Source organism: Trichosurus vulpecula, chromosome 4, assembly GCF_011100635.1.
Source record: "Trichosurus vulpecula isolate mTriVul1 chromosome 4, mTriVul1.pri, whole genome shotgun sequence".
Classification (NCBI taxonomy): Eukaryota; Metazoa; Chordata; class Mammalia; order Diprotodontia; family Phalangeridae; genus Trichosurus; species Trichosurus vulpecula.
In genome coordinates, this window is record NC_050576.1 from 17,640,463 (window position 1) to 17,666,825 (window position 26,363).

Below are 26,363 nucleotides of genomic sequence, written 5' to 3' on the forward strand. Positions count from 1 at the left end.
AGGGACCCTGGAGAGCACGTAGTACAATCCCCACATTTTCTGGATTCTCTGGCTAAGCCCAGAGAGGTTGTGAATCTTATCCAAGGTCACACAGATAGTGTCAGAAGCAAGATTCCAACTCACTTCCATTGAGTCACAAGCCAGCCCTTTTTTACAGGGCCTTAAAGAAGAACCAAAGGCTAGAAGGGACATCAGAGGTCATTTAATCTACCCTCCCCGCACTGGACAAGTGGGGAATCGGAAGCCTTGAGAGGTAGTAACTTAACCAAGTTCACCATGAAAGTAGAAAAGTAGAAAGTATCAGTGGCAAAATTTGAACCCAAGCCCTTGGACTCCTGAGCCCAAACACTTGCCACTGCACCAAGGCAGGCATGACCTATAGAGATGTGCCCCTTTACTCCTGTACCACTTATTAACCCCACCACTCATTTGGTACCTACTGCATACAAAGCTGGTTACCTCCACAGTTCCTGGCACACAGTAAGTATTTAATAAATGGGCGCTGAATTGACTTCCTTGTAAAATTGGGCCAGATAATAACAATATGCTAACATTCTATAGAACTTACTTTGTGCCAGGCACTGTACTAAGCACCTTAGAATTGTCTGGGAGTGGGAGGTAGAATGAGGAAACTAAGGTAAACAGAGGTTAAGTGACTTGCTCTGGGCCACACAGCTAGTGTTTTGTGTCTCCATTTGAATCAGGTCTTCCAGATTCCAGGCCCCCAGCTCTAACCACTGTACCTTCCAGTTGCCACCTTAGATCCCTAACGTTCCTTCAGGCTCTGACATCTAGGACTCTTCCCATCAATCTCCCTAAACCTGGCAGGGACCGACTCCTCCCTCCCCCTCTCCTTCCTTTGAACATTAACTGAATTTCCAGAACAAAGTCCAGGTCTCTCCTGACCCTAGCAAAGGCAGAGTAGGTGCTCGGTAAATGCTTGTCATCAGTGATGGTGAGCCGTGTGTAAAGTATGAATCCAGACGCTCACTAAAAGCCGGGAAGCCCTCGAGTGAGCGGGGACAGGGGGAAACCCAAGTGAGAGGAGGGTTCACCTGAAGTCTACAAGGTCCCAACAGGTGGAGAAAACGGCCCCTCCAAGCCCCTTGCTTCTCTGGGTCTCAGTTTCCCCATCTGTAAAGTAAAGGGCTGGGTCTAAACGACCTCCAAGATTCTTCCCAGCTGAGGACCTCCTAAGGCTTCGGGGCCGGGCAGATGCGTGTGTCACCCACAGGCTCCAGGACAGAAAAAAGGGGCTGTGGACTCCTCCTCCTTCCTTCCGTCTCTCTCTCTCTCCCTCCCTTCTTCCCTCTCTTCCTTCCTTCCTTCCTTCCCCGGGCCGGGAAGGCTCCAGCTCCTTCTCCCTCCGACTTCCTGGCCTGCATCGAACCCGAGCTCGGCTCCGATCAGTCGCTCGAGGCCCCTCCTCAGTCCCCCCAAACCAGGGAGCAGAGGGAGGAGTGGGGGGCGGGCGAGGTGGGCCGGTGCTGACGTAGGGTGCCGGGAGCTGGGAGTCTGGGGGCCCTGCGGAGCCAGGGGAGGCCTGGACACGGGGGAGGGGCCGAGAGGGATCTGAGGAGCAGGAACCCCAGCCCTCAATCCCAGCCTTTCTTTACCTGATTAGTCCCGAAGAGTGGGTGCGGGAGGCGGGCGCAGACTCAGGGACCGGGAAAGGTGGGGCTCCAGGACGCAGGAGCGCCCCCCCGCCTCACCTGGGCGGAAGTGAAAGAGAGATAGGCTGGGGGCGGAGCGCACTCACCTGGTAGGCCCTGCCCTCCCGACCCCCTCCCCAACCGGGGCCCGGGGGCGGGGCCCAGCGGAGGGGGTGGGGCCCAGTCAGGGAACCCGGGGCGCCCCCAGGCTCCCGGGGCCTGAGAGGGGAGAGACTGGAGGAGGGGGTGTAGAGAAGAGGAGGGGAGGAAGCGAAAGGGCGGGGCAGGGGGCGTCATCAGTGCGCCCTCAGCCCCCAGATGACTCTGCGGTTACTTAGGATCGTTCTGTACTTAAGTGGAGCAATGGCTAGAGAACTGAGCCTGGAGTCAGGAAGACCTGAGTTCAAATGTGACCTCAGATACTTCCTCTCTGTGTGACCCTGGGCAAGTCACTTCACTGTTTGCCTCCGTTTCCTCATCTGGAAAATGAGCTGGAGAAAGAAATGTCAAAGCGCTCCAGTATCTCCGAAACGGTTCAGACAGAACACCACAGCAAACATAGCACTTCAAGGTTTGCAAAGAACAGTACGTACATTGTCTCGGCTGATCTATGTAAAAGCTAGCTATGATTTTTTATAAAGGGGAGGGCGGGAAAGGGAATAAGCCTTTTTATAGTGCCTACTATGTGCCTTACAAGCATTCTTTCATTTGAACCTCACAGCCCTGAGAGGTAGGTGATCTTTTTATCTCCATTTTATAGATGAAGAAACTGAGGCAAACAGGCTGGTCTGAGGCTGGATTTGAACTCAGGTGATCTGACTCCAGGCCCAGCTGGAAGGTATCTTCTAGCTCTTCCTTTGATTAAGTAGAATGAAAGCTCCAGGAGAACTGGGCTTTCCTGTTTACTTTGTCTCTATATTCCTAACAAGTTCTTTTACTTTATTTCTTTATCTTTTTGATCTCTATATTTCTAACAGTTCCCACCTAGTAGGTGCTTAGTAAAGGTTTATTGCAATGAATATTGGAAAAAAGGAGTTGGAGGAAAGAGAAGGAGCAAGGAAGGGGGAAGGGAAAAGATGGTGAAAGAAGAGGCAGGAAACAGGCCTGGGAAGGAGAAAAAGGGGGAAGGGAAGGGGGCTATGTGGTTGATACTGGAAAGATGACTCCCTCCCTAAACAGGGGTAGGAAAGGAGGAGGGAGAAAGAGAAAGAAGGGAGGAGGAAAGGGGGAGGGAGGAAGAGTCTGACTGAATTGGCCCTGGCCTCCAGGACCAAAGAATTGGGGGTTTGGGAGTTTCACCTCAGTTAACCATGTGCCCCTTCCTGTTGGTAATAAAGAGGAAGGAACCTTGGAGAGAGACAGAGAGAGAAGGACCCAGGAAGGCCTCAAGGATCATCTAATGAGCTCATTTCTCCGTGAAACGAGGAAGCTGGACTAGGTGACTTCTAAGCCTCTGCAGCACTAATGTTCTATGAAGCCACTTGTTACAAATCAGGGAACTGATGCTCAGAGGATGCCCAACATATTAGGAAATGGAAGAAACTCATTCTGACCCCAGGCCTACTGCTTACGCGCCTTCCCATCCTCTAAACCTGGTCTCCTTTTTTGGGAAGCAGACAGGAGTAGACCAAAAGCCTGGAGGAGGAGGGGGAGGGGGATGGGACGAGACAGTCAGACAAACAGAAGAAGAGACAGATGGCCTAGTGGCAGAGAAGCAAAGCAGATGGCCCTACCAGGAAGAGGGAAGAAGCAGGCAGACTGACAGAGGACCAGCCTCTCTCCAGGGAGGAAAGAAAGCGGGAATGGGAAAGATGAGCTGATCACAGGATTGAGAGCTGGGAAATAATCTGGTCCCAGCCTTCTAACATGGGAGGAAACGGTGACCCAGACCAGAGAAATAAATTGACCATCCTTCACTGTGTGTAGATCAGGACCATAGATTTCAAGCTAGAAAAGATCTCAGAGGCCATCTCATTCAACCCTCTCATTTTACATCGAAGGATCTGAGGCCCAGAGAAGTCACAGAAATCTCCCAAAGTCACACAGGGTGTAAGTGGCAGAGCTGGAATTTGAATCCAGGTTCTCAGATTTTAAATCCATTGTGCATTAGGGAATAAAGGAACAAAGAAGCAAACAGAAAAGGGGCAGTGGGAGCGTCACCAAGACGAGGACCAGACACTATGGACGCCAGTGGTGATGGCTGGAAAACAGTAATTAACTTGAAAACAACCGGTTGAATCCAGCAGAATTGATCAAACTAGTGCCAATCACTAAAAAAGCCTAGTATTCCCATTTTTTTTCACTTTTAAATCTTTAAATTTGCTGTTTTCCCTTCAGTGATTTCAGAATACAACAAACTAGTCAACCTTCTACTTTAAAGGACAATTTTGCATTGTCATATCCTGGGTAAAACAGCAAGAGCCTGACCTTGATAAAAAAAAAATCCTTTGTAATCTTTGCTTTGGCCATTTTTTCTGGTCTTAGTGGCCATGAGCACGCATGTCCACCATTGCCATTCAGGAGATTCCACCTCCTTCCTCCAAGCCTTTGCATTGGTGTTACCCCATACCAGGAATAGCTTCCTTTTTCACTCTGCCTCTTAAGACTCCTAAGCTCCCTTGAAGGCTCAGCTCAAGAAGCACTTTCTCCAGCAGACACCTTACATGGCTTAGCAAGGGGCCTGGCACATTTGTTGTTGTTTTTCAGTCGTGATCAACTCTTCATGACCTCATTTGGAGTTTTCTTGGCAGAGATACAGGAATGGTCTGCCATTTCCTTCTCCAGCTCATTTTCCAGATGAGGAAACTGAGGCAAATGGGGTGAAGTGACTTGCCCAGGGTCACACAGCAACAAAATATCGAGGTCAAATTTGAACTCAGGTCTTCCTGACTCCAGGCCCAGTGCTCTATCCACTGTGCCTCCTAGATGCCTGGCACAACAAAATGCCTGGGACACAGTAGATGCCTAGTAAATGCTTACTGACTGACGATGCCTGTCCTGATTCCTCACAGTTATTAATGCTCCCCTACCCCCATGTTACTTTCTATTTACTTATCTACCTATCTGTTGTTCCCTTGATAGAATGAAAGCTCTTTGAAGACAGAGACTGTGTTTGTGTCTCCAGTAGCTAACCCGATTCCTGGCACACAGCAGCCGTAAATGCTTATTGAATGAACAAATGAATGGACTTGGCCAAACATGAATTTTAATTGTCTCATCCTACATAGCTCTCCTTTTGTTAGCTATTTCCCGTTACATGGCCTTTTCTAATTTTTTTTAATTAACAAACATTTATTTCCATTTATTTCCATCTCCCTAAAAACAACAAAAAATCCCTGTAACAAATATGCACAGTGAAGCACAGCAAATCCCTGTATGCCCAGAAATATGGGTCTCCTTCTCTGTCCCCTCTCAGCTGGGAGCAGGCTTTATTGTTCCTCCGACCTTTCCTATGACTCCATTTCCCCCCCTCCCTCCATTTCGCATTTCTTCTAATGTAATAATAGTTGAATTTGTAGGAAAATACATTTAGACTGGGGTGGTTTAGACTTTAGGGGCCATCTAGTTCAACCCCCTCATTTTACAGACAGGGAAACTGAGGCCCAGAGAAGGGAAATGGATTTCTCATTGTCACACAGGTATAGATCGAAACTCAAATCCTCTGACTCCAGGTAATAAAAACAAGAGTTAACATTACTATAGCTCTGAGTCCCATAGCTAATAAGTGTTTAAGGCGGGATTCAAACCCGGCACCCAATCGCCCGTGACACCTAGCCACCTCCTTGTTTATTCCATCACTAAACTAAGGGACTGGCTGGGGAGGCACAGCCGAGTGATGCCAAGGTCTTCTGACCCCAGACAAGGAGAGTTGGCCGGCCTCAGCCAAGCCCAAGCCGTGTACCTGTTCGCCTCCCTACTTAATGGGCTCATTTCTTTGCTAAGTCTCTCTCTGAGTTGTTGTTTTTAAAGCAGTTTAGGTGATAATCTATCTATTACCATAATTTCAGACACTCTAATTGGCTCGTTAGGCCTCCACCCCAGTTTCCTGGAGAAAAAAATCCATTCTCCCTTTGGGTTAACTTCTCTCTCAATCTTGAACAGCATACTTATCGACAAATTCACGGTAAATGGCCATATAGTTTAACAGCAGTTTCATGTACATCATAACAAAAATGAGCCATAAAAGGAAAAAGGCTCTCAAATGCCAGCTGCAATGACTGTCACTTAGTGGGGATGAATGTCTCTACTGCGCCCCGCCCCCTCTCCCCTCCCCCCCCACGCCTGCTCCTACCAGTTGGAAGCAAAACAGGAAGTGAGATCATATAGGAAAAATGGCATGGGCTTCACTAGGAAATGATCCAGAGAAGAAGGGAGTAAATCAAAGGATCTGTGGATTGGAGCTGGGGTTCTCACACACTACCATCGTGCTGGGCCCCTTCAGCCCAGTCTTCTCTTAGGGCACCTGGCTGCTCCCAGCCTACCCATATCTCATTTATATATGGCTAGCCCCTCTCTGTCCTAGAATCCCTATCCTCTGCTTGCAGCTGTCAGGGGAATGATGGTCACCAGCTATTATTCCACTCCTGACTAGGCGTGTCAAAATGGAGTCCCCTAGTGTCCCAGCAGTGCTCTGGGGGCCCCTTGTGGCCCCTGGCTTTCCCCTGGGAAAGTCCTTTCAAGGTAGGGAAGGACCTGCACCTCCTACGCTTTTGTTTCTCTGATTCTCATTGACCTCATCTTGGGGTGGAGGTTACCTTTACAAAATGCCTTGTATTTCATTTGATATAAAACACTCAGACCAATGGCAGCACAAAGACTAAAAATCCTACAGTTTTATGTTCTCAGGTTCTTTCTTTTCATTTGACAGAAGCCAACATCCTGAAGCATGGTATAACAGAAACAAAACAGGATTGGGAATTCAGAAGATCTGGGTTCAAATCCTGATGCTTCCACTTACTGCCTGTGGATCTTTGGGCAAGTCTCTTCCTCTCCTCTAGGCTTCAGCTTGTCCCTCTGTAAAGTGAGGAGGTTGGATTAGCTGTCCTCAAAGGTCCCCTCCAGCTTTACATCATTGACCCAATGTTTTATCTCTTGATTTTGTTCCTTTAGCAACGTAATTCCACATCAAGCGATTGTGTGTGAAACCTCCCAATGCTTCTGATTCTACTTTATTCACCGCATTGTCAATTCTAGGGTTCTGGCCAGGAGTCTGATACTTCTCCATTGTTATCGTCACACCTCGAACAGGGGCAAAATCAATTATTTCATTGATTCTACGATGAGACATCTAATATCTCTTAAGGTATATTATGTATAAGACATACAGGGTTTTCCAAAAGTCTTAGTAAATGGAAAACTGCGTTAAAACTTTTGCAACGCCTCGTGTAGAGAGGTAGTCTGCCATGGTTCATAGATGGTTGGTCTTGGAGACAAAAAGGCCCCTGTTAGAGTCTCTAGTGCATCGTTATAATCATAATCATAATTGCTGGCCTGTATATAGGGTGCCAAGGCTTGCAGTGCATTGTACATATGGTGTCTCACTTGACACATTCTAGCCAAATGAACATGAACAGGTCACTTAAGCTCTCGGACAATAACTTAAGACTGTAAGGCATGGAAGAGGTGTTGATATACATCTATGTATGGAGTTTCTGCCCTGAAGTCCCCTATAGGATGAAGTCACAGAGCCAGACCAAGGAAAAATATGTTACACACGGTTGGGAAGTTGGAAGGGGGTAGGAGTTGGGTAGAGTAGGATGGGAAAATGTGTAAAACATAATCTTGACCCCAAGGAGTTTAATGAATTAGTAATCTTAATAATCAACAATTAATGCTTTAAAGTTTGCAAAGCAATTTTCATATAATCTCATTTGGTCCTCTCTCAAGATGACAATCCCATTAGAGCATTATTTCAATTTTACAGATGAGGAAGCCGAAGCTCTGGGAGGTGAGGTGGCCATGGCCACTTTGTGAATAAGCATCAAAGATGAGCATCAAACCCAGTTCTTCCTGTCTTCGGATTTTGATCTGTAAAGCTAGGCTTCTGGAATCAGAGAGGATAAAATATGCTGAGGTAGTTATGTTTTAAGGGAGCAAGTGATGATTGCCAAGTGAGTGGTTCAAGGAACCATATTATTCCACTATTTGTGTCCCCTTCTTCACTTCTTTTTTAAAATTTTTTTCTTTACATCTAGCACTACCCAATAACCCACTTCCCCTTCCCCCCTCAATCAAGGAGAAACCTTTCCTTTTTAGGCAAGATGTAGGCAAGGAAGTCAGATGGGCACCTGGGCTATATAGTTCAGAACTATTCTGAACCTCTAGTCCATCATCTCTTGCCAACAGGTGGGAGGTATATTTCATTATCACTCCTTTAAAGTCATGATTGGTCATTGCTTTGGTCAGAGTTCTGATATCGTTAGAGCTCACACTACTATTGTGGTTATTGTATAAATGATTCTCCTATTTCTGCTGTCTTCACTCTGCATCAGTTCATAGAAATCTTCCCAGGTTTCTCGGAATCCATCATGATCATCCTTTCTAAGGCTACTACAAAATTTCATTTCATTTATCTTCTACAACTGGTTCAGTCATTCCCTAATTGATGGTTATACTCAGTGATATGCTAGTAAACATTTAACAGCTAGCTCTCCTGAAAGTTTTATCTGGATTATTATTCACATTTTCTCCATCACTTTCTTAAGTCTAGACAATCAACAAAACAATACATCGAGCCCTGATTTGTAGTATTTGCTGATTTGAAATCAGGTCTTCCTGACTCTGTGTCCAGCACTTGACCCACTGCATTGCCTAGCTGCCTATAGATGAGCATAACCAAGCAAATCTCACATTGGCCATGTCTCATTCTTCACCTTGAGCTTCTCACCTCTCAGTCAGTTTATCAGTCTATTTCCAAAAAAAAAAAAAAAATTCAGAAGTGGTAGAAAGGGTGCCATCCAGGGAACATATGATCCAAATAGGACTGGGCCCAAACACATATTGAGAGGGACAGATTTCCTATGAAAATCTGCATGTTCCTTTGGTATCCATTCATTGTCAAGAGATCTATTTCTAGGGTTCTTCACTCTTGTTGAGAACTGGCCCCCTTTGGCGGTCAAGGTGGTGAAGGCTATGGATCCCTTGTTAGAATCACATTTGTAAATGTATAAAATAAAATACCTGGGATTACAAAAGAAGCCAATTTGGGGCAGCTAGGTGGCGCAGTGAGTAGGGCACCGGCCCTGGAGTCAGGAGGACCTGAGTTCAAATCCAGCCTCAGACACTTGACACACTTACTAGCTGTGTGACCTTGGGCAAGTCACTTAACCCCAATTGCCCCACCTTCCCTCCTCCAAAAAAAAAAAAAACAACCAAAAGAAGCCAATTTTAGTGAAGTATAATTACCAAATTAAAAAATAAAAATAAAAACAAGTTAAAGTCCCCAGGCTTAGAAGACCTGGAAAGAAGAAAACCATGTTGGTCCTGGTAGGAGATTTTTGGAGGATGTGTAATGAAGTTCCATGGCATGAGAAGGCATGAATGGGTTGTGATCAGCACCTCTGGAGGAAATACACTTATTCAGGAGATACCAGGTCTACTGATGTATCAAAGTAAATTTGACAGTGACTGTGAGATATTTAAATGGTAAGGATTAGAGCTTAGTGAGAGCATTAGCCTATAATTTTGGATTTGGGAATAATTAGCATGGAGGCTTTAGTGTGCACTGATGTTGGATGTCAGACAAATGGTTATGATATGGTTTGGGCAGAGTCTCAGTCTCAGGGTCTTATAAGGCTACAAAAGAAACTGTCTTTCTTAATCACATAAGAAGAAAAAATAAAAGGACCAGTATGTATAATTAAAATGCATGTCTGGTTTAAATGGAAGTCTTCCTTGATCTCCATGATTGTAAGTGCTCTTTTCTCCCAATCAAAAGAAAATTACTTTGTCTATACTTTGTTTATATTTTGATATACCTAGCTGTGTATAGTTGTATAACCTAGTTCTAGTAGAATGTAAGATTCTTGGAGGCAAGTAGGATTTTGGTTTTGTCATAGTACACCTACAGTCTAGCATGGCACCTAGAGTTTAATAAGTGGCTGTTCAATTGAATCCTCCCATGAAGGCCCTGAGAACAACCTTCTTATTTTAGAGATGTAAAAACTTGAGTCCCAGAGAGGTTCATTGACTTGAAGTAGTAAGGGGGCAGAGCAGGAATTTGAACCAATATCAGGTCATTAGGTATTAAGATCACAGCTCTAGAGTTGTAAGGGACCTCAGAAGCCCTCCTTTTATAGATGAGGAAAGGAGTGGAGACCCAAAGAGTTAAGTTATTCACTCACTACCACACAAGGGGCAGAGATAGAATTTGAACCCGGATCGTCTAACTCCAAATACAGGATTCTTTCCACAGAATCAGGTAGCCTTCAATGTCACTTAAATCAGTTCCACTTTCTTTCACTGGGGCAGGAGGGCTCTTACTAAGATGCACTGCCACCCTGGCTCTCCCTTCATTTTATTGGTTGCTTAAAGATTCTCGGATATGGAATGAAAAACATGCTGTCTGCAGAGTCCTTGAGCCACAAGAATCAGCTTCCACACCCTCCCCATCAGTTTCCCTCCTCCTCTTTCCTCCTCCTCCCCCAGGATTTTTTTGTTCTCTACCGCCAGAAGGGGTTGGGATAAGGATCTACCAGGTTCAGTACAATGGAATGCCTACTTGCTGGGTTTTTTTTCTTTTACTCTTCATTCTTCTACATTTCTTCAAATCTGAAATGCACCAAAATGATGGGAAGTTTTGCCCTCAGGTATTTTAACCCCAAGATGGTCTCTTTGGTACCTTCAAGATGGGAACAGTTTGGAAAAATGCAACTATGAGGAAAAGAAAAACCTCTCCCCTAAAAGGTAGCCACAAATCTGCTGTTATCATGCCATATCAGGATGGATGTGCATTACGTACATTTTCAGAGTGGCCAGGCATGAATCTAAATTCCAAATTCTTCCACCCCCACCCCACAGACAATCAACCATCAAAATTTTGCCAAAAAAAAATTTTAATGGTTCCCTCCAGCCTACTCCCTTGGGGTCAGGTTCCTTTCCTCCACTCCCAAAGATGGCAGAGCCCACTTAGCCAACTCTTTACAAATGAAAAGAAATTTTTTCCAGCCTCTTCTCCTTCTTCCCAACCAGAAATACTACATACTCTACTCTCAAAGCCTGAAGACAGAATTTCTTTCTTAAATGAGAGATCTGGAGCATTCATTATTAATACTCAAATATTCCAATGCATTCAGCTTCTCATCGATATAGATGTTTTCTCTGATGATGCAGACCACCATCTGTCCATCTGCATAGCCTTCTCAGCCTGTGCAATTCATGTCCAGGTTCTCCCGTAAGTTCCCCAAGTAGTAGTCCATCCAATGTGGTAGGAAGCCTTCCTCATTTTTTTGACATTATGAAGATTCCACTGAAGCACATAGTAGGTTCCCTGGCTCTTATTTCCACTGCGGGACTAGCTTCAACTTATTTTTCTATCACGAATTTCTTTCATGACATCTTTTGTTCTTCTTCATAGTTCCCTTTTTTCCGCGTGTGGTAGGATGCTGGACTACATAAATGCTTAGATTCTTTCCAGCTGTAGATCTTGACACTACTACTATTAACAGAATATACATTACAAACACACACACACACACACAGAGACATATTTCTTCAAGGTTTGCAAAGCTCTTTACGTATGTCATCTCATCTGATATTCACAACAACCCTGGGAGGCAAGGGCTATTGTCATCGGCTCCATTTTACATATGAGATAACTGAGGCACCAAGAAAGCGAAGGGACTTGCCCAGAGTCACAAGGCTAGTAAATCAGTAAAGGGAGATTTGAGAGCAGGTCTCCATTGTACGTCCTGTACTCTATTGTCCACCCCACCCAGCTCTGTTACACTCATTTTTATTCTTATTTTTTTGAGACTCTCTTGTTCCACATCTCACAGCCATTCAATAACACTGGTGGAATATGACGTTCAAAAGGCAGGCCTCTTGTTTCTGGGGAAAGTTTGGAGTTATTATTGAAGCTTCCCAGTTTCCCAAAGGCAATCCAGTCTTTCCTCCTCCTATTTAATTCTGGGTCCACATCCTTATCCATTTGCAGGGTCTGGCTCAAATATCCTCACTGATGGATGAATTTTCTAGATTAGCCATCCAACTGAGAGTCACAATAAGCATTCTTTTTTGTTGGCTATGAAAAAACTTTGGAGAGAAAAATGCTGCCTTAAATGCTCTCCTCCATCAAATTCATGCAATATTCCTTGCAAGATAAAACAATGGAGATAACGTTGTTGCATGACCCTCTGATCATTAATATCAGACAATGGATAAAACAGGGAGGTGTATGCTCACCGGAGGGATTCGCCTCTGTAATGGAGAAAATCACATGTAGAGTGCTGGCTTAAGAGAGGTTCCCTTTACTTTCTAGAATCTTTTTTTTTTGAGGGAGGGGGGAAGGCAGGGCAATTGGGGTTAAGTGACTTGGCCAAGATCACACAGCTAGTAAGTGTGTCAAATGTCTGAGGCCGCATTTGAACTCAGGTCCTCCTGACTCCAGGGCTGGTACTCTACTCACTGTGCCACATAGCTGCCCCTTTATTTTCTAAACAGCAGAAATCAAACTGAGATTGGAAAAGATTCTTTGAAAATGCAGGAAAATGACTCAGGCTAGATGATTCAGCAACTGTTTGATCATGATCCCTCTATCCACCTTCTGGATGACAAACCATCCTAGGACCTTAGAATATATTTATTTCATCTGTTCACTCTCATGGAAGATTGATTAAAAGGCAATAGGGAAGCTCATGTGACCTCTTCAATTCCTGGTAATAAGTTTGATAGTAAAAAATGACTGATTTTCTTTTCATTGGAATTTGTATACATATATGTACATGTGTATATACATAGATACATATGTATGTATCTATGTATGTATGTAGACATTACCCTTAAGGCCCAACCTGCAATGGTGCCTCCTTATGACATGCAGGTGACCCTAGGGTCTCAAAGGCTGGGTCAGGGGCTGCAGGCTCTGGCAGGTTCTTCCACATGCCAAAGGATTCAAGAAATGTCTGAGCAATAGCCAGTTTCTGTTTTCTGAGATGCAGTCTAGCTAACTGCAGTGGGGTTCACTACTGGAACCTTGGTGATACATTCTTGGCCATGGTGACCCAAGGGGAAAAAAAGGAATAATCCTAAATGGACCTTAGCCCTGGCCATGACAAAAAATAGAAAAGGGAGCAGAGCGTGCTAGGGTGATGTTGTTTCTAAGCCTTTGATAAACAGCTTAGTAGCTGGCTTCCTAAACATGAGATTGGAGTCACTGACATACAGACACACTCCTGCTTGGGCTGTGTTAAGTCAATTTCGAAATTCTCCCTGTAGCTAAGCAGAAGGATGGCACACCGTTTTTCTTAGAAAGGCAAATGAAGGAGTTGGCTTAGCTGGCTTATCTTTTGTCGAAAGGCAACAAGGAACACCATTTCTTAGGCCACTTGCTCATCTCACATTGGAGTGCTCATTTTGAAAAAGATTATGAAGATAATTGCCACTTTTGTTACAATGTCTATATGGAGGGTGAATTAATTAGTGAAGAAGAATTTCAATGAAGACCTCAGTAAGACCTTCCAGATGAAAGTCATGTAACTGACTTCATTCTTGATGACTTCAACACAAAGGTTGCATGAGAGTGGAAAGTGAATGTGTTAGAAAACAAGGCTTTGGAGTAAGAAATAAATGAAAGCAAAAGCTCATGTGTAGATCACACAGATGCCTCATGCCTCCATATAATTAGGACTTCAGCGAGAGAATTGGGAGACAGTGGGAGCATCACATATCACAAAAGATGCAATGGAATATATTTTCACAGATAGGAAATGATGGATTACATCTATGAGAAACTTTTTTTTTCCTTTGAGGTAAATGGGGTTAAGTAACTTGCCCAGGGTCACACCACTACTAAGTGTCTGAGGGCAGATTGGAACTCAGGTCTTCCTGATGTCAGGACTGGTGCTCCACCCACTATACTGCCTAGCTGCCCCTATGAGAGACATTTCCAAGTTGCATGTATGTTTACATTCAGAGCATTAATTTATTAGAACAAAGATCAAAGTCAATACCAAACTAGATTTTTTTGAACCCGTGTAAGACTTTGCATTTAACACTATTAAAGGCCATGTTATTAAACAACTTTGAAAAACTTAGTAACTTTGAATAACACAATGACCAGCCACAATTGCAAAGGACTCCTGATGAAACATTGTGACCCACTTCCACGTAGAGAGAGTAGATTGAAACATATTTTCTTTTCTTTTCTCTTCTCTTTTAAAAATTTCTTTTCTTTTCCTCTTCTTTCTTTTTTTTGGATACGGTTACTGCAGAAATTTGTTTTGCTTCACTATATATACATAAATATTTATAATGGGTTTTAGTTTTTCTTCTCAATGGATATGGTAGAGAAAATTCAGAATTAAAAATAAAATTGAATTTAAAAAAAATGTGATCTTATTAGATTCACCCTATGGCTCTAACCTGTCAAGATCTGTAAAAGTTCCTATCAGTGAGAATGAATTACCATATCCACGCTTTAATATCGCTGTCTTTGATGTTCCACACAAGTAAGAAGAAATGGTAAGACATTAAATCAAGATGGGAATAACCTCTGAACTAGGTTCCAGTGTACAGAAAAGGAGGGGACATTTGAGTTGGAAGCAACACAATTTTGAGGGCAATGAGGGGTCAATTTTTAAGCTCTCTAAAAGACATAAACATCCTATGCTTGGAAAAAATCATGTATCTTATTACTGGAAAAAAAGTCACTGAGAGAATATTGCTAATTACTTGATATAGGGGAAGTAGCCTATTTTAGCATCACAACAAAATCTTTACAAGAATAATCTATGTACACATTCAGGGCATCCTTGGTAAAAGTTTAAGAAGGGATCAAGTGTCTTATCTCAAGTCAAGCCAGACACTGTCCTAAGCGCTGGGAATAAAAATGCAAGTAGAAAGAAAGACAGTCTCTGACCTTAAGGAACTTACATTCTAATGGGGGAAGAAAACACATAAACAGATGCTGAAAAGTGGGGGGGTTGGGAGGAGAAGGTACCCATATGAGGCCATGGTAAAGACCCTCCAGAGAATCAGGAGAGGAGCTTGTAGAGTAAAGAAGATACAGCTGGTCCAGGTGATTTCCTTAAAGTGGGGAACCTGTGAACTAGCCAATCAGAGGAAGGGACTGCAGGACTGGCTTGTACTCCCAGTGGGAGAAGTCCAGAGGTATGGAGTGACTTTCCAGGGGGAGGAGGCTTGATCAAGCAAGTCCTAAGAGTCAAGGGCATAGCCCAAAGAGGAATGCTATACCATTTATCAAACATCATAAATTATACAATTCACCAAACATTTCATAGTCCCTAAAAGGAATCCAGTCTAACAACAGATGGAAAATAAAGGGGATGAGCAACTGTTGATGAGTGGACAACCAAAGGAGCTGGTCTAACAGTATGTATGCCAGGGGCAAACCCTGCAAACAGCCCCCTAATTGAGCTTCTACTTCATCTCTCCCTGCCAATCCATCCTCCTCCTCTCAGTGTCAAAGTGATTTTCTTAGAGCATAGGTCTGACCACAGTCATTCCTCTCTCCCATTCAATAACCTCCTCTGGCTCCCTAGCTCCTCTAGAATTAAACATTTAAAATTCCTTTGTTTGAAGCTCTTCACAACCCGACCCCTTCCCACCTTTCCAATTTTCTTACTCCCTCTATGACCCAGTCTTACTGGCCCATTCTTTCTTGCGAAGGATAGTCCATCTCCTGCTCATCTCTGCCTCTTAGAATCTCTGGCTTCCTTCAAGAATCAGCTCAAATACCATTTTCTGCAGGAGGCCTTCTAAGATTACCTTCCACCTTCTCTGTATGTATCTCACATGAAATAATTCCATGTAGATATTGTCTCTCCCATTAGAGGGTAAGCTTCTTGAGGGCAGGAGCTGCCTTTTACCTTTGTTTGTAGTCCTAGTACTTAGCGCAGTGCCTGGCATTTTGCAAGCATTGAATAGATGCTTGTAGATTGGCAAACAATGTGCTGGGCTCAGAGTTGTACAGGCAGAGGAAGAGGACTAGATGCCTTTGGGAAATTATGTTGTGTTTTTAATGCCCCAAGGTATATGACAGCAAGTCATTCAATATCACAGTTGACAAAGAATGAAAGTCATCTTTAAGTCACCCAAAGGGTAACGCAGAGGCACATGGCTGGAGTCAGTCAACTAAGTGCTGGGGATACAAAGCAAGGCAAAACCCAGTCCCTGCCCTCAAGGAGCTGCCAGTCACAGTCTAATTAAAGGAGGGAGTGAGGAAGCAGCGAGTGTTACTTATACAGAATTTTGTAAAAGTGTTGTAATTGGGATCATGAGGGAGCTGGCAATATGAGGCCCTAAAATCCCTTCTTGCTCTAGATTTTGGGACTAGATGAGCTGAATGTAATTCTAAAACAAAGCCATCATCCCTTGATTTCTCTCAACATCCAAGAACTGACTTGATAACTGTATCTCTCCAGTAATTAAAACTTGGCCTGTGTAAAAACGTCATCTTGCAAGGTCCAGACTGCCCTCAGTTCCTCCTTGTAGAAATGAGCTTGTGCTAGAATATTTCTTCTTCCATTCACTAAACATAGAAGAGCATCTTGAAACTGAGCCATCACTTCTTGTTGTTCAGGCATGTCCGCCTCTTTGTGACCCCATTTGGGGTTTTCTTGGCAAAGATACTGGAGTTGCTCACCATTTCCTTCTCCAGCTCATTTTACAGATGAGGAAACTGAGGCACACAGGGTGAAGTGACTTGTCCAGGGTCACACAGCTAGTAAGTGTCTGAGGCTGTGTTTGAACTCAGGAATAGGAGTCTTCCTAACTCCAGGCCTGGCTTTCTATCCACTGTGCCACCTAGAGTCACGGATAAGGTAAATGGGGCTTCCTCCCCAGGCACCCACATGCAGAAGGGCCTGCTCTTCCAGGGTGACCCTTGGCCCCATCCTTGATTTCAAGAGTCTGTCCCTACCTTTTTTGTGTTTTGTTTTTCCATTAATTTGCTGGGAGAGGATCATAGTAAACAGAAAAAGAAATGAATGTGGATTTGCAGTCCAGGCACTGATGCATCTGCTGGGTAACCTGGGGGAAGCTGGGCTTCTTTGAGCCTCAGGGGTTTGGACAAAACGATCTCTGGCAGGAGTTGCTTAATCTCCAGCACCCTGGCAGTGCCCTGAACCTTCGGGGAGGGGGGAGGGGGCGGGAGTGCGAGGTGGGGGTGGGGGAGGGTGGGAGTTGGGCTGATTCATCCGTGCGAGGAGCCCCAGGTGTGCAGAGTCCTGCCCCAAAGCAGGTCAGCGAGTCCTTGTTCTCATGGACCTGGGGCCCCGGGCCAGCGAGGCAGAATTGGAACCGCAGTCAGTGCGCTCCTCCCAAGTTTGGGCCCCTTTCCTCTTTATCACTGACTGCGTGCCTCAGTTTCCCTAGAAGCGGCGAGTGTCGCCTCTTGGGACATAACGGTTGGGGAGCAAATGGATAGATGGCCCCACGCAGTCATTATTGGCCTCACCACCATCCCTGGAGGCATCCGCGAGTGGGGCAAAGAGCACTGGCCCTGAAGGGTGAGGACCTGGGTGCCAATCCTGCCCCGACTCTTCCCTGCACCTCCCTGCTCAGAAGCGCCCTGGAGGCCAGTTCCGCCCCGCCCCCGGCTCCGCCCAGGACCCGCCCCCGGCCCTCTTCCGCCTGGCCGAGGTCCCTTTAAGGATCTCTCCGCTCGCCGGCGGAAGGGGAGGTGGAAGCGGAAGCGGAAGTGCGTCACGGGTGACGCGGCAGCTCCATCATGGCGGCCCCGGAGGCCGCGGCCGCCGCCGCCCCCAGGCTGCTGAGTGTCCTGTGGCTCGTGTCCGTGACCGTGAGCGCGGGGCCGTGGGGGGCAGCGGCCGCAGCCGCGGGGGGCGACGAGACGGTCAAGTGCGAGGACCTGAGAGTGGGACAATATCCTCTGTAGAGGCGGGGGCACGGTGGAGGGGCCCGCACCTAGAACCTTAGAACCCGGCGCTTAGAATTTGGGCCCGCCGGGGGGAGGGGGAGCCTGAGAGCCCCGGCCCGCCCGTGGGCGGGGGGACCCTAACATTTCGAGCCACCCGTTGGGGCTGGAGGGGGTCTAGAACCGAACCGAGACCCCCCCACAGCCCTGAGGGAGAGGAGCCTAGAACATAGAACTTGGAGGCTAGGAGGGGAAGCCTAGAGCGCAAAGAGCATCCGCAGCCCCTTGGGACCTAGAACACCGGGAGGGGAACCTAGAACACAGACCCAGACGGCTTGGAGGGGACCCTAGAATATTGAACTTTGGCACTGGGCAAGAAACCTAGAATGTTAGTGTTGGAATAGGGACTCTAGAACGCAGCTCCTCTGTGTTGGGAGGGAGCCTAGAACGTCATACCAAAGCTAGGAGGGAACCCTAAAATGTGGAACCTCCCTGGACCCTAGAACGTCAGAGCAAGAAGGGGAATCTAGATCACAGCCTTAAGGGACCCCTGCTCCAGAAGCATAGAACATAACATCAGTGCTAGGAGGGAACCCAGAAAACACAAAATCATACAGGTCTTCAGAGCTGGAAGGGAATCTAGAACAATGTCAGAGCTGGGAGACACCTTAGAACATAGGATTTCAGAGTTGAAAGGGACCTTAGAACACAGGATGTCAGAGCTAGTAGGGACCTTAGAACACAGAATGTCAGAGCTGGGAGGAACCTTGGGACATAGGACTTCTGAGCTGGAAGGGACCCTAGAACACCGGATGTCAGAACTGGGATGGACCTTAAAACACAGAGTGTCCGAGCTGGGAGGGAACCTAGAACATAGACTGTCACTGCGTAAGACTTCAGAGTTGGTAGGAAACCTAGAATACAGAATGTCGGAGCTGGGAGTCACTGTACAGTATAGGAATTTAGAGCTGGAAGGGACCTTAGAATGTCGGATGTCTGAGCTCCGGGGAACCTTAGGACACAGAGTGTCGGAGCTAGGGGGGACCTTAGGACATACAATAATGTCGGAGCTGGGGGGGACCCTGGAAGGTATCATGTCAGAGCTGGGGGACACCTTGGAACACAGAATGTCAGAACTTGAAGGAACTTTAGAACACAAAATGTCAGAGATGGAAGGGACCTTAGAACACAGAATATCAGAGCTAGGAGGGATTTTAAGACACAGAATGTCAGAGTTGGGAGGGTCCTTAGGACACAGAATGTCTGAGCTTGGAGGGACCTTAGAACACAGAATGTCAGAGCTGGAAGAGACCTTAGAACACAGGATAGTAGAGCTGGAAGAAAGCTTAGAACACAGAATATCTGAGCTAGGAGGCACCTTAGAACACAGAATGTCAGAGCTGCAGGGCATCTTAGAACATAGAATGTCAGAGCTGGAGGGGGTCTTAGGACATAGAGTGTCAGGACTGGGAAGAGCCCTGGGACGGAGAACGGCACAGCTTGGAGCTACATTAGAACGTAGAATGTTAGAGCTGGGAGCAACCTTAGGACATAGGCTGTCAGAGGTGGGAGGGACTTTAGAACAGAGAATGTCAGAGCTGGGAGGGGCCTTAGAACATAGAATGTCAGAGCTAGGGGAGACCCTAGAGCATAGAATGTCTGAGCTGGGAGCAAACTTAGAACACAGAATGTCTGAGCTGGGATCAGCCTTAGGACATAGAATGTCTGACCTGGGCAGGTCCTTAGAACACAGAATGTCAGAACTGGGAGGGGCCTTGGGACATAGAATGTCAGAGCTGGAAGTGACCTTAGAGCATAGAATGTCAGAGCTGGAAGTGACCTTAGAGCATAGAATGTCGGAGCTGGAAGTGACCTTAGCACACAGGATGTCTGAGCTGGGAGCAACCTTAGGACATAAAATGTCTGAGCTAGGAGCCACCTTTGGACGCAGAATGTCCGAGCTGGAAGCGGTCTTGGGGCGAAGGATGCCAGAGATGGCAGGGACCTTGGGATCCAGGATGCCAGAGCTAGAGGGGACCCTAGGACGTAGAATGTCCCAGCTGGGAGTGACCTTAGAACATAAAATGTCCCAGCTGGGAGTGACCTTAGGACATAGGATGTCAGAGTTGGCTGTGACTTTTGGACTTCGAATGTCCCATTTGGGGGCCATCTTAGGACTCAGGATGTTGAGTCTGGGAGGGACCTTAGGATGTAGAATGTCTGAGCTGGGAAGGACCTTAGGACATAGAATGTCAGAACTGGGAGTGACCCTGGGCTATAGAATGTCTGAGCTGGGAGGGACCTTAGGACATAGAATGGCTGAGCTAGGAGTGTCCTTAGGACGTAGAATGTCAGAGCTGGAAGCAGCCTTAGGACGTAGAGTGCCAGAGCTGGAATCGACTTTAGAACACAGAATGTCCGAGCTGGGAGAGACTTTAGAGCACAGAATGTCTGAGCTGGGAGGGACCCTGGGACATAGAATGTCTGAGCTAGGGGGGAACTTAGAACACAGAATGTCTGAGCTGGGAGGGAGCTTAGAACACAGAGTGTTAGAGCGGGGAGGAATCTTGGGTCATAGAATGTCTGAGCTGGGAGGGAGCTTCTAACCTCAGATTGAGAGCGGAAAAGGTCCATCTAGATTCTGCAGCCCAGTCTTCTGTTTCTGGAGGGGAAATCTGTGGAGAAGGATGGGTGACCTGTTCTCCCAGCACCCCGGGGAGGCTGCAGTGCCAACGGTGCCCTGGCCCTGCTCACACCCTTACCACCTGCGGAGGGAGAGGGGGCAAGTCACTCACCTTTCCTCGGCCCACTTTCCTCCTCGGTGAAGCCAGAGGCTCGTGTTGCCGTGTCTCCATGGCCCCTTTCAGCTCCACTCTGTGCCCCTGCAGTGGCTCCTGACTCTTTTGCTCTTTCTGGTTCTCAGCGCTTTGCGCTTCCCTCCAGCTTTTCCTCTCCTTCAGCTAAACTCCACAAACATTTATGAAGCCTGCGCTGCCAAAATCCGTGTGCCTTAAGCTTGTGTCTTCAGTGCCACCAGAGCTGTCAAGTGATAGAACTTTTAGTCTGTCTGTGCCCTCTTCCCTTTAAGCCTCGCTGCTGTGCGGAGGCGATGCTGGGTTTTCAAAGGCGAGGCCAAGCGCCAGTGGGTTTTAGGAACAGGTCTGACTAGGGAGCTGCCCTATCGACTAGGTCTGTCCTGTGAGCCCCAGGCCGCTACCTGAGGAGTGGCGGGGATGCACTCTGTGCAGGGAGGGCCTTGATGAATGAAGGATGGGATTCTCCATGTGAATGTGTCCTTCGCCCCTCCTGGGCTCTGAACCCGCCAATGGCCGTCTTAACGGAAGTTTGCATCTTCCCTTTTCCACATCTTAGGCCTTTAAAAATTCTGCTAAAGTTGAATTGGATTTAGGCTCTCACATCAGCAAGTGGTTTGTCACTTGATTACAGAATCACACATGGAGAAATAAAAGGATAAGAGAAATGGGGCCACCCCCAAGAAGATTTATTCTAGTAGGGAGCTATGGCACATACCCAGATCACTGGAGAGGCCCCTTCTCTCATTTGTCCAGGCCAGGAATCTGGCCTTTCAGCTGGCCAGGGGATGTCTGTGTGGGAAGCTGCTTCAGAAGATAGGGCAGAAGGCAGGGAGGGGTGCTTTCTGGAGTCTGGATAGCAGAGCTTGAGAGTCTTTGTTTCCATGTGGGGAAAGGACCTAGCAGGCCTCTGGTATTGCTGCCAAAGGAGATGAATGAACACCAAGAGATTGAGAAACCTCTGACGGTGGGCCTGGATGTCATGCCGTTCACGGCTAGGAGTCCTGCCAGACCAAGTTTTCCTCTTCTCCCTCACCCCCCCCAAAAGAATCACGAAGAAAATAATGATAAAGAAGAAAAAAACTCAGGAATTTAATATTCTGTATCCTGAAACTCAGGCTTTTGCTGTTAGATTTATACACTGTCTCATTCATTATCACCCTTATTTTATCTCGCATTAAGTTAAGGGTTAGGTATTTAGGGATACTAACCATGATGTTTGTGCCTGTGTTTTTTGGTTTGTTTTCTTTAATTTTTTCAGTGTGTGTATGCTTGTATTATATTAGAAATTTCTTATTAATATGACAGTAGTTTGTGTTAAAATGTAATTCAAAGTTTTCCTTAACTCTTATAACATATTTTTGTAAAGATCCTGAAATAAATGAGGCCACTCAAGAACCTGTTAACTGTACAAATTACACAGCTCATGGTAAGATGCCCGGAAAACATATTGTCAAGGAAATGAATTAAAAGAACACATTCACAGGGGTCACCAGGATGATGGGGGAACTATAAGCCATGCCTTGTGAGGTTTGGTTCAGAGATCCAGGCAAATTTAGCCTGAGCAAGAGAAGACTTAATGGGGACCTGATCTCTGTGTTCACGTATTTGAGGCATTGTCATGTGGAGGAGAGATTGGGCTGGGTCTTAACTGGAGGTCAGAGTGTGGACCACTGGGTGGAAGTTACAGGGAGGCAGTACAATGTAAGGTAAAACCACAATTTTTTGAGCTGTCCCAGAGTGGAATGGACTGCCTTGGGAGGCTGCCCGTTAAGAGCCTTCTTCAGTAGAGGTTAGAGGCTGGGTGGTCTCTCCTAGGAGAGGTGGTGGTTGGGATTTTTGTTTCAGACTTCATGATCTCTTAAAGTTATCCATGCAGTCCATTGCAAGTTACATTAAAATGATTTTTCTTGACCAATAAAATAGATTGTGCCTATTTTAATTCTCTTTTCTGGAGCCTATTTATTTTGAGTCTGGGTAGAATAATGAAAGAAACATCCTTTTGTTGTATCCTAAATGTAGTTAAACTGTTAAATTCAGTACAGAAGTACCCATATATGATTAATCTAATTTACTAAACATTGGTGGATACAAATGGACCAATAAAATTTAAAAAATAAAATCGTAACTGTATTTCATTAATTGTGTCAAGGGGTAGGTCCATATTTACCTTTGTACCTGTAAATTCAGTTTTGCAAACTTGAATTAAGCTCCTTTGTGCAGATCACTGATGATAGAGAGCTAGGGAGAAATTTAAAAATTATGTAAGGCTGGTAGATCCATCCACTGTCTCATTCATTATCGCCCTTATCTTGCCTTAAGGGCTAGGTATTTAGGGATGCTATCACTGATGTTTGTGCCCTTTTTTGGTTTGTTTTCTTTCATTTTCTTAGTATGTATGTGCTTGTATCCTATTAGATATATGTCTGCCATTGTATTTAAAACCTGATAGAATAACAGGTAAGACAGTGTGCAATGTGTTACATGTGTGAGAGGTCCACATCAGTACAGGATCTGAGGAAGGAAAGCTCCCGCCTGCCCGAGGGGGTCAGGAAAGGCTTCCAGGAGGAGAAGGGGCAGCCGCAGCCCTCTCATTTTACAGATGAACAAACTGAGACCTGCAGGAGTGACTTCCTAGGTCAGGCTGATTGTGTGGACCAGAGCATGGATTGGAACCCAGATTCCCTTATTTCAAATCTAGCCTTTTCTCTTACCTAGTTAGTCAATTCTTTTCCTCTTTTTTTCCATCACAGTTAAAGTATAATCCTGGTGTTGGCCCCTTCAACTCCTTTTGCTTTTTGTTTTTGTTTTTTTTTTTTACTTTCAGCACCTTTTTCTAAAAAGACTTCTCTTGTTCTCTTCCCTTTCTGTTCTAGACTTTTATTCTTTGATTGATACTCCTTATCCTTGTTTCCTCTTTAGTCTCTGTTCCTCTTGGAATTAAAGCTTCTCAGATACTTTGTTGCTTCTTCTAAACAATTTCTTTGTTATTACCTTGTACATCTTGTCCCCTCCCTTTTTTTTTTTTCCTTGTGCCTCACTCTTAGAAATATCAGTTGCTATAGGAGATAGAGAGGGGAGAATATGGCCTCCTGGTCGATATTTTCCTGTGTGTCTGGTTGTGTAGTGAGATAGCGTCCCTGCCTTCATGTACTATCTTTGCCCGTTTGCATGAAATCTCTGGATCTCTGCCTCCCATCCTCCTGGAGGCCAGTTGCCATTAGGAGCTTTCACTTTGTCTCTTTTAAGGCAGGATGCTGTCTACTGAGGCATCACACCTTCTCAAAGAGTGGTCTCTCTAAGCACCAAATCCCTGCAAATTATCCCCATTGTAAGGTTTCCATTTCTCATTCTGTAACATCTCTCTGCCCTTCAGGACTGTGCTTCAGCAGGATCCCTTTCCTTCACTGAACTGAGCTTTCCCCCTCACCTACTTCCCCCAGTTTTAACCTTGTGTGAGGTAGAGAATAAAGTGTGAAGACTTCACAGGGAATATGTATATATGTATTTATAACTAAAATGTTTGAGAATCAATATTTAGAGAAAAGGGAGATGGGATAAATTTGAGTCTATGGGAATCTGATTATTTAGCCTTTAGGAATGTCTTTCTCCCCCTTCTTTAGATTTATAGATGTCACCTCAGCTGTGAATGGAATACAAGATTGTGAAAGCTTCCCTATGAATAACTTATGCAAGGCAATATTCAAATAGAGATAGTACAAATTTAGTTAGGATGTGAACCTCACCAGGCCTGAGTTTCGTTTTCCTGTAAATCATATGATTTCGGGGAAACCAGATGATATTCCCCTTTCCCCATCCCCTAGCCTATTTACAAACGGCCATTTTAGCATTAAAGTTTCCCTATAAGGTAATTCTGTAGTTTCTGTGCTTGTATTGGGTAAAAACTTATTCCTGGTTAGATTGTGAGGCCACTCGTCTCCGCAAATGAGGATGGGGGTCCAGCCTCTGGGGTGGGATTTCTTAGAATTGTTTGTACAAGGGTATATATCTCCCTGCTTGCCTTCTCCTCCTTGCCTCTCTTCACTGCTATCCCCGCCCTGGTAGTGAGAGATGCCCAATTCTCGAGACTTGATCAAATAAAGCTTCTGTTTTTTTTTCTGCCTTGAGAAACTGAGACACCTCTGTTTTTTTTTTTAACTTGAGCCAGTGGTCTTTTGACCCACACAACCTCCACCCTTTCCCCCTTTACCTTTGTCACCTCGTCCATTGTCCAGTAGACACTCTTTTTCCTGAGCTGTTAGTAGAGTTATTTTGCCTTCATTGTTTACCATTGACCTGATCCAGGTGCAGTCCCACATTCCTATTTATCTTCCTCCCTTCTCCCCTCTCATGTGCTCTCTCATTCTATAGTTCTGTCCCCCAAACAGAAAAAACTTAGACAAAACTAAATAGAAAACTCTTGGGTGTGAGGAGGGTTAGTTTATGTGGTGTTTTAGGTGTCTTCTCCACCTTTGGTTCTAGCATTTAAACTCTGCTTTCTCCCTTCTCTCCTTCAGTGCTTTTAGAAAGAAATCAGGTGTATCTTGTCTTGCTGGTTTTCCCCTTTTTCATATGGTCATTCCTTTCATCGTACTCTTCTTTGGCCGCTCTTCTTTTCCTTTTGGATGGGATGTTTGTAAACCTCATGTCATGCTTGTTTCTTGTGTTTGGGGGGGTGGGTTAGAAGGCTTCAGCTGCGACTCTTTTTTCGTTGATAATCATGTTCAGGTTTGCAGGGTGTGTCTTTCACCTTGGTTTGCATCTAGAGCTCCTTTGTTCTTTGGAACATGATTCCATTCCTTTCTGGTTCCTAGCGGGTGCAGAATAGCCATGTTACTTGGATTTCATTTTCTTCATATTTAAAGGTCTTTCTCCTGGTTGCTTGCAGAATTTGTGGTTTGTCTTTGAAAGCCTTAAATTTAACACACATCTAGGTACTGAAGTCAATAGAGTGCTGGTCCTAGAGACAGAAAGACCTGAGTTCAAATCCACTCTCAATTTGGGAAAGAGGATGCTGCAGGGAAGGCGGGGAGGCCAAATGTGTGACATTCTACTATAGAAACAAAAATAACGACAAGTATAGTTGCTGCGTCTGTATGTTAGATGACTAAAAATACATGGAAAGTGAGTCTTGTTTTCTGTGCTCTGTGGGAGCTGGCCATATAAAAGGACCCTGAAAATTATTTATTAATCAAAGAAATAATGCTCAGCATGCTCTAATTTACCCACATGGTAGTCATATATTATCTCCAGTGTTCCCCTGCAGTGGTGCTGCTGCCCCCGCGGGCATTGATCCTCAAGGGCACCTGTGTTCTCATTGGTCTGGCCGCCAACGGTGCAGAGTGTAGCCCATGTAGGTCTGCTTAATCCAGTGCAATTGTGGCCCCTCTTTCCATAAATTTGATTAGATTCCATAGACATTATTGTTTCTACTACTTGAAAAGAATTGCAGTAGGTGCTCGATATATATAGATATATATATCTATATATAGATATAGAACTGAAGCGTGGCACACACCCTTGCCCTCCAGAGCTTACATGACCAAATAAAACTCAGATTAGAGCATGATTGAGCAGAGGAAATGGCCAGAGTGTGCTGGAAACAAAGGTGTGTGTGTGTGTTGGGGGTGGGGAGGCAGGGGGAAGAATTCTTTCGTTTGGGGGATGAGGGAAAATCTAAAGCGGGGAGGAGGAGGTTGGCTCTTGAGCTGAGCCCAGAAGGAAGAAAAGGCTTTTGACAGATGTTGAGCAGGGAAGTGGAGTGTATGGCAGGTTTGGACGATAGCCTTCTCAAAGACATGGAGGCTGGAGATGGCATATTGAGGTCTGGAAAGAGGGAGGTCC

General features: G+C 45.4%; 2 protein-coding genes across 2 annotated transcripts in view; one reads left to right on the forward strand and one right to left on the reverse strand.

Moving 5' to 3' along the window:
• PATJ (PATJ crumbs cell polarity complex component) overlaps nt 1–1,706 on the reverse strand; it is a 331,975-nt gene extending 330,269 nt beyond the window's left edge. Inside the window, exon 1 of the mRNA XM_036754106.1 lies at nt 1,617–1,706. The gene's annotated coding sequence lies outside the window, so the exon portion shown is untranslated. The remainder of the gene's footprint in view (nt 1–1,616) is intronic.
• Nucleotides 1,707–17,519: 15,813 nt separating this feature from the next.
• TM2D1 (TM2 domain containing 1) overlaps nt 17,520–26,363 on the forward strand; it is a 48,373-nt gene continuing 39,529 nt past the window's right edge. Inside the window, exons 1-2 of the mRNA XM_036757686.1 lie at nt 17,520–17,714; nt 21,875–21,948. Of these exons, the coding sequence (XP_036613581.1) occupies nt 17,560–17,714; nt 21,875–21,948 (229 nt within the window). The 5' untranslated portion in view covers nt 17,520–17,559. The remainder of the gene's footprint in view (nt 17,715–21,874; nt 21,949–26,363) is intronic.